General features: G+C 40.8%; 1 protein-coding gene across 1 annotated transcript in view; it reads left to right on the plus strand.

Moving 5' to 3' along the window:
- Nucleotides 1-8,256, plus strand: part of LOC101988935 (ubiquitin carboxyl-terminal hydrolase 45) — a 25,415-nt gene that overhangs the window by 10,535 nt on the left and 6,624 nt on the right. Inside the window, exons 3-6 of the mRNA XM_026786819.1 lie at nt 611-667; nt 1,870-2,013; nt 4,005-4,668; nt 5,476-5,573. Coding sequence (XP_026642620.1) covers nt 611-667; nt 1,870-2,013; nt 4,005-4,668; nt 5,476-5,573 — 963 coding nt within the window. The remainder of the gene's footprint in view (nt 1-610; nt 668-1,869; nt 2,014-4,004; nt 4,669-5,475; nt 5,574-8,256) is intronic.

The raw sequence follows: 8,256 nt of genomic DNA on the forward strand, positions 1-8,256 counted from the left end.
AAAAAAAAAAAGAACATAAAACATGCTCTTTTTTTAGTAGATTTTTCAACTGCTTGATAAGAAATATTTCTAAATATGTGACTGGTTGATAGATTAAGCTTAATCAGATTTTAATAAAGAGTCTGAATGTTCAGGTTTTTCTGCCCTCCCTAGTTTTATAAAACTAGGATTATTGTATCTCTTCTTGCCTACGACATGAAAACATAGAATATGACTATGTTCTTTTACTAAGATTTATAGAACTTTGAGCACAGACATTGATTTCTCTCTTACATAGATATCTTCGAAAGCAGAATTGTCCTAAGAAATTGGTCAAACATTGTCATCTCGGCTCTCTCTTTCTCTCTCTTTTTCTCTCTCTCTTTCTCAGGGTTTCTCTGTGTATCCGTCCTGGCTGTCTTCAAACTCACAGAAACCACCTGCCTCTATCTCCCAATTGCTGGGGTTAAAGGCGTGCTCAGCTTTCTGCTTTTTCCTAATACTTCATATTTTGTCTTAACTTGAGACTTGAAGTCACCTGGGAAGTCAGATTTATTTTGCTCATTGACAACAGTGTGTATCTGTGCTAGAATCTAACTGACGTTCTCAATCTGCTTTTTCTTTTTTCAAGGTCTCCACCATGAAGGACCCCTTCATTGATATTTCCCTTCCTATCATAGAGGAAAGGGTAAGGACGAGGAGCCAGGAAACTCCTGTGAAGGGCGTGCATTCATTCTTCAAGCATCTGTTGAGCTTGTTGTCTGTATCTCAGGGTCATGTTTACACAGAACTGGGTTTGTGTGGTGTATTTGATTGTCAGGTTGTGTACTTGTGCATGAAGTGTACGTGTCTCCTTACTGGAATTAGATCTCTAATGGACCACCAGCTCCCGAATAATGACACAGAGAGTTTTTATTAATTATGAAAGCTTGGTCTTAGCTTAAGATTGTTTCCAAATAGCTCTTAAAACTTAAATTCACCCATTTATATTAATCTACATTCTGCCACGTGGCTCGTTTCCTCTCTTCAGTACAATCTTTGCCTAGAAGTCCTGCCTGTCCTCTTCCTGCCTAGCTATTAGCCATCCAGCTCCTTACTAAACCAATCAGGGTGGCTTAGACGGGTGAGGTAAAACAGAGACACATCTTTATACAGTATGCAAAAAGATTATTCCAACATTTGTATTTTGAAATTGTTAAGAAAATTACCTTTTTAAGTGGGTTGGAGAGAAGGCTCAGCAGTTAAATTACTGGCTGCTTTTCCAGAGGACCTGGGTTCAATTCTAAATACCCACATGACTTGTGAGCTTACGATTGTCTTGTCTTAGTTAGGGTTTTTATTGCTATGAGGAGACACCATGACTATGGCAACTCTTATAAAGAAAACATTTAATTGAAGTGATTCACTTACAGTTTCAGAATTTCAGTCCATTATCATGATGGCAGAGAACATGGCAGCATGCAGGCACACATGGTACTGGAGGAATATCTGAGAGTCCTACATCTTGCAGGCAACAGGAAGTTGACTGAGACCCTGAGCATAGAAAACCTTAAGGCCCACCCCCACAGTGACACACTTCCTCCAGCAAGACCATACCTCCTCCAACAAAGCCACACTTCCTAATAATGCCACTCTTTATGAGATTATGGGTGCCATTCAAACTACCACGTTCTTCAACTCCAGTTCCATGTCTAGGACATCCATCGCCCTCTTCAGGCCTCTATGGGTAATGCATGCAAGTGGTCCACAGACATACATGCCAACAGAACACTCATTCTAATAAAGTAATTTAACAATTATTTCAAAAAAATAAAATTACCCTTTGACATTTCTAGTAAGTTAAGAATTTTGAAAATAATTTATTTGTTTAAAATGTTTTATGTTACATAGGTTTCAAAACCTGTACTTTTGGGAAAAATGAATAAATGCAGAAGTTTACAGGAGACAGACCGAGATCATAACAATGGCACTGTTACTGTAGAAAATACCCATCACTCCAGAACTGCCAAGAAGCATTCCTCACCTAAAGAGAAGGCAAGTGAGACTATGGGGGGGTATGTTTTTAGTACTTTTATTTTGAAAAGTCTCGAGCATGTTAACAGATAGAAACAGCAGTATCTAAAAGACACTCCCCCTCCTTTTCCTCAACAACCAGTTCATGACTGATCGTGTTTTTACCATATATATCCATCACTTCCTCTTTCCCCAGCCCAGGTTATTCTGAAGGAAATCTCAAAAATATTATGTACTTCAAAGTATACCATTAAAAGTTATTTTTTGGGAGCCCAGGATGGAGTCCTGCAAGTGCTCAAACATTCAGCAACACCCAGAACAACAAAGCAAAAAATGAAGATTCTATCTATAAATATTACCAAAGTACCAGCATATATTTTGAAATCATCAATTAACTCATTCGTAATATCAAACATGCTTTAAAGTTTGGATTTATGATCTAAAAGTAGGGTCAACAGATTACAGTTGATTAGCACACTTTTAATCTTTTTATAATCTACAGATTCATTCCTTGAATCTATCCACTGAAGCAGTATAATCCTTTTAATAGTTTCCCACATTCAACAGCAATTCATTTTGCTACTGAGTTTCGATGGCCCTGGAAGGTTCTCTCTCCATTACTTTTTCTCTACTGCAATTAGATTTAGAGGCCAAATTTTAGTTTATTTAATTTTCAGCTTCCATCCAGGTATGGTTGTACATGCTTATATTTCTAGCACTCAAGAAACTGAAGCAGGAGGATCCCAAGTTGAGCTTCATAGTGATTCCGGCCAGGGCTGAACTACAGTAGCAAGATTTGTCTCTGAAACTGTAAACAAAACAAATTTGGGGAAATGGAGCTGGGCAGAAGGAGGAGATGGATTTTTACATGGTTGTCTATATTCCCACCAAGTAGGGATATATAGTTTTTGGTTTCTCTTTCCATATTGCTAGCTCTTCAAGCATCTTGCCAATACCTTATTTTTCTAGAGACATGTCTGGTTGTTAACTATTCTATTAAAATAGAAACCACTCTGAATTTGTATTTTATTTAAGGAGACTGCTTTTTATATGAAATAATTTGTACTGACTTGGCAAACTTTTAGAAGTCTTATCAGTGACAAATCTATAAAAGACAGAATGTGTGGTTTTCTCTTGTTATTTTTATCTTACTTGTTAGCTGTCCATCTGTTTGTCTGTCTGGATTTTCTTTTTTCTTCTTCTGAGACAGAGTCTTGTATTATAATTCTGGCTAGCCTGAAATTCACTATTTAACTCAGGCTGGCCTGAAACTTGCTTCAACCTCCCACGTTCTGGGATTGCAGGTATAATCTTTAAATAAAGTCTATCTTGTTTCTACCTCATAAGAATCTTAGCGTGGCTAATCTACTTGAACATGTTCCTTTTCTAACAGTGGAGAACAGGAGTGCTTTGACAGGAACCTTGTGGGTTGGAAGTGACGAAGGCACTTCAGGTTCTGATGCGCTTTTCTAAAGCGCTGGCTAGTAAAATATGAGTGTGTGATGACTTTTAGCTTTTGGTGCTTTGTTTTGGTTTTGTTTGTTTATTTGTTTGTTGTGAGACAAGGTCTCCCTATATAGTCTGTCCTGGAACTTGCTCTGTAGACCAGGCTGGCGTCAAACTCACAGAGATCCTTCTTTCTCTTTGCTTCCCAAATCCTAGGATTAAAGGCGTGCACCACCACTGCTTGGCTATTATTCATCTTTTACTAGACCAAATATGTAATGGTGGATATAGATGTCTTATGTCTACATGAAAGGTTTAAGTCTCCCTTGTATCCCTTCTACAGAAGTGCCATTTCCTTCCTCACACACGGCAGCCACTGTTGTTAGTCTCCTGGGTAACAGTTTAGCTTTAAATTAGAGCAAGTTAGTCTATTATCTGTTGATTCTCGTTAAGGTAGGTTTTGAAATGGATCTCAGAGAATTGTTTCTTTAATAATCATGGAAAATTAAATAGGACTTGGTGACATTTGTTTTCCATAAGGTCACAAGATTTCTGTCAACTTACAGAATCCACTGAGTCATGACAGAAAACCTTTAAGAGAATTGCCACCTGGAGAAGAGAGAACTGTTGTAAAGCATCAGAAGGATGAAAACTTTGAAGGGAGCCAGTTTGCCAGCATCGTGAGTACCGAATCGTCACTGAACGAGAGCCCCACCGACGGCAGTGAGAAGGAAGCCGGCCTTTCCGAAAGCAGTGTCGATGCCGACAGCGAAGCCTCTGAATCCGAGAGCACGTCCCAGCAAACCGTGCTGTTCCGACCCGGTGGCGATCCCTGCGGGCACACAGATCAGCACCCGCACCTCTCATTGGCAAGTGAATTGCCACACACCACGGAGACTCACAGTGTTGACGAGGAAATGGCTGAAGCGGTTGCTGAACTTCATTTGGGCAGCCCTGTGATTGGAAATAGAGATTTTGACAGGGAAAAACATCCACTAAATGTCCCCAATAATTTGTGTTTTTCAGAGGGAAAACATATGAGGTTTCATAGCGCCCAAAATGCTTTTCAGACTCTTTCTCAGAGCTATGTAACGACTTCTAAAGAGTGCTCCGTGCAGTCCTGTCTCTACCAGTTCACGTCCATGGAGCTGCTAATGGGCAACAATAAGCTGCTGTGTGAGGGCTGCACCGAGAAGAGGCAGCAGTGCCAGAGGGAAGCCAGCTCTGCAGGTGAGCCTCTCCTTGCTTTGCTCCTGCTTCCTGGTGGAGGGTAGCCGCCAAGTGGCCCATAGTTCCTTAACCCGGCCACTCCAAGAACCTGTGTGCATTGAGCCACTGTCACAGGCCTTGTCCCACTTACCCGTGTCTCTGCACTCAGGACACTGGCCAGGCAAAGTAGATTCCCAGTAGACGTGACAGTCACTAAGGAGAAAGAAGTGTGTGTGTATGTATATATCTGTGTCTTGAAAATACAAACCGATGTATTCTCATCTGAGGGATTTGAAACCTTTCCAAAATGCCCTTAAAATTTACAGTTGACTCTCTAGTGGGATTTGAGATTACTGGCCTTTCCAAAGGCCCTCAATCACCTATAAACATGTTTATGCCCTGAATCTAGAGTTTGCTTGGTTAAAGAGGGTGTTCTCACGTGATGACTTTTCACTACATGACTAACATAAATGACTGGAAAGACTACGTCAGTGACGGCTGCGCTGTTGCGCAGGATGAGAGAGGGCTTAGCCGGTAAAGTGTTTGCTGAAACAAGCATGTCGGCCCAACTTCTGGTCCTTGCCCCCGTGTGAAAGCCAAGGGACGCATCCTGAAGGCCGAGCACGTGGGAAGCAGAGACAGGCGGATCTCTGTGTGTTCAAGGCCAGCCTGGTCTACAAGAGCTAGTTCCAGGACAGACCCCAAAGCTACAAAGAAACCCTGTCTTGAAAAACCAAAAAAAGGGTGCACACTAGCACAGATGTCTATCACATTCTAAGTAATATGTTCAATGGAATTTTACAAGTAACTTGTTTATATTTTATGCAGAAAAGAAAGCAGGAGGAGTTTATACTAATGCCAGGAAGCAACTACTTATATCAGCTGTACCAGCTATCCTAATTCTTCATCTTAAAAGATTCCACCAGGTAAGAGTCCATTTACTAACACTATAGTCAGTTTCTGCATATGTTTGCAGAGCCCTGAGTCCTATGGGAAACGGTTCAGCATTTCCTTGAATCAAAAGAATTGTCATGTGAGATGACCTGCACTGGTGGTGGTGGGGCTTGATTAACAGTTTTGAAAAGTATTACAAGATTTAAGTGGTAGGAACTTCAGTGATGTCTCTAACTGGCGTGTGGTCACAGGTGTGTTTAATGGAGACTAAATGTTATCAAGAAGAATTAAAGGAGCAAAAAGGCAAAGCCCATACAGCTTTCTGAGCTGTCATGACCAGGCTGAGATTGTGTTTGGGCTGGGCAGTGTTGACTAGGGACCCAGGAAGGCTTCAAGGTAGGCTCTACAAGACTGCTGGATGGGCTGGGGGTGGGGAGAGGGACACAGGATGGGACACCTAGATGTTTTTAGTGTCTAAGAAAAGATGGCTTACTCTCACTGTTTATCATTTTAACTGTGTATCTTGTTCAGTGGGGTTTTGTTTTTCTTTCTGGTGTTTGGTTTGAACACAGGGCATTCTGTTTGCGAGGCAGATATGCTTTGCCACTGATCTACATAGCTTGCTATGTTTTTCTTTTCTATTTTAAGTTAAAAGCATGGTCTTGGGAAGTTGCCCAAGCCAGTCTGAAATTTTCTGGGTAGCCTGGGAAGGCCTTGAAATTGCAATCTTTTTGCTCTGGCTCGTAGGCAGCTGGATTATAGGCTGTGCCGTCAACCCTGACTACTTTTTTTTTTTAAATGACTTTCAATTTCGCTGAAAGAAGAAATAAATATAGACTACTAAGTATCTTCTTTTGTTTTTGTTGTTTTGAGACAGGGTTTCTCTGAGTAGCCCAGGCTGTCCTGGAACTGGCTTTGTAGACCACCCTGGCCTCAAACTCAGAGATCTGCCTGACTCTGCCCCCCAAGTACTGGGATTGAAGGCCGGATCCACCACTGCCAGCACTAACTTCTTTTTTTAAAATAGAGGGTTTTTTTGTTTGTTTGTTTGTTTGTTTGTTTTATATTTTAAAATAAAATTAATGCTTTCAGCGGTAGTGGCGCATGCCTTTAATCCCAGCACTTGGGAGGCAGGAGGAGCTGAGAGTTCGAGACCAGCCTGATCTAAAAGAGCTAGTTCCAGGACAGGCTCCAAAGCTACAGAGAAACCCTGTCTCGAAAAACCAATCAATCAATAAATTAATTAATTAAAATAAAATAAAGTTAGTAATCGAGGACTAAGGAAATCATTCAGTTGGTAATGTGGTTAGTAAAGGAAGGAGAGGAAAGGGAGGGAAAAGGAAAGAGTTAGGTATTTGTTAGTGATTAAAGCTCACGCCTTGAATCTCATCACTGGGGTGGGGGAAACAGGGGGAATCTTCCTCAGTTCAAGGACAGCCAAAGCTGTGGAGCGACACCTTGTCTCAAACAAAAACAAAAGAACCAAAACACAACAAAAAAAATCCTCCTGATTCTCCAGAGCCAGGGTTACAGGAATAGGCATTTCATTCCAGTGCTTGGTATAGTTCACCTCCACAGACTGTGAGCAGAGAAGGGCTTGCCAAGTGCAGAGACTAACTTGTTTTGTGTTTGGTACATTTATCCTCTTTAGGAACAACTTAAAAAACTTGTGTGCTTCAGGGCGCCTATTTATGAATACTTCAATCCTTTTTTGTTCTGAAGCTAAATGTAACCTCAACAAAGCCACAGCCTTGTTCCCAAGGGTTGGGAATGGTGGGGACGAGTTCCTAATAATATCTAACATTTTGTTTCATAATATCCCTAAAATCTTGTTTCTCTGTATTAAATTAGAGCTATATTTCAGAACCAGTCACAGCACTTAAAAACAAACCTCTATTCAAGATCTTTGTCATAGACATAGCAAATAGATTATATAACTACGTGACAGCTTTTAAAGAGAGATGTTGACCCCAATAGATAGGTATTGAGCTCTAGAAGAGAGAATACAAACTTCAGTAAAGTACGAAATAGCTTCTCAACAGCCTCAGACAGACTAGGGAAAACACAGTTATTCACTAGTGTGAATAATCTCAATGCTGGTATTGGTTGCTTATATAGGTCACTTGATGAAAAAAGAGGCAAAGAAATTGAATATAGGTTGAATTCCTGGATATGATTTCATGATTTCATATCGGCTATCATGTGAATCCTTTTATCACGATCTTCTGGGGACTGTGGAAATGCCTTAGTCCATAAAGGCCTAACATGTAAAGGAAGTACCTGAGTTTGATCCTTAGAATCCATGTTTAAAAAAGAACTCTACACGATGGCATATGTTTGAAATGTCATCTGAGGGGAGGCAGAGACAAGCTGATCATCCAGGGAGTCTAATTGGTGAGGTCTAGGCCAGTAAGAGACTATCTCAAAAAGCAAAGTGATGGCCAGGTGGTGGTAGTGCAGACCTTTAGTCCTAAACACTCCCCAGATAAAGGCAGCAGGCAGATCTTTGAGTTCAAGGCCAGCCTGGTCTACAGAGTGAGTTCCAGGACAGTTAGGGTTAAACAGAGAAACCCCGTCTCAAAAAAACAAACAAACAGAAAAGCAAAGTGGTTACAGTTGAGGAAATGACATCAGAAGTTGTCCTCCTATCTCCTTGTTTATTCCCAGTACATGTACACATGCCTATTCACATCTACATGGAGGAGCACACCTACA

This window comes from Microtus ochrogaster, linkage group LG5 (genome assembly GCF_000317375.1).
Source record: "Microtus ochrogaster isolate Prairie Vole_2 linkage group LG5, MicOch1.0, whole genome shotgun sequence".
In the NCBI taxonomy this organism is placed as follows: Eukaryota; Metazoa; Chordata; class Mammalia; order Rodentia; family Cricetidae; genus Microtus; species Microtus ochrogaster.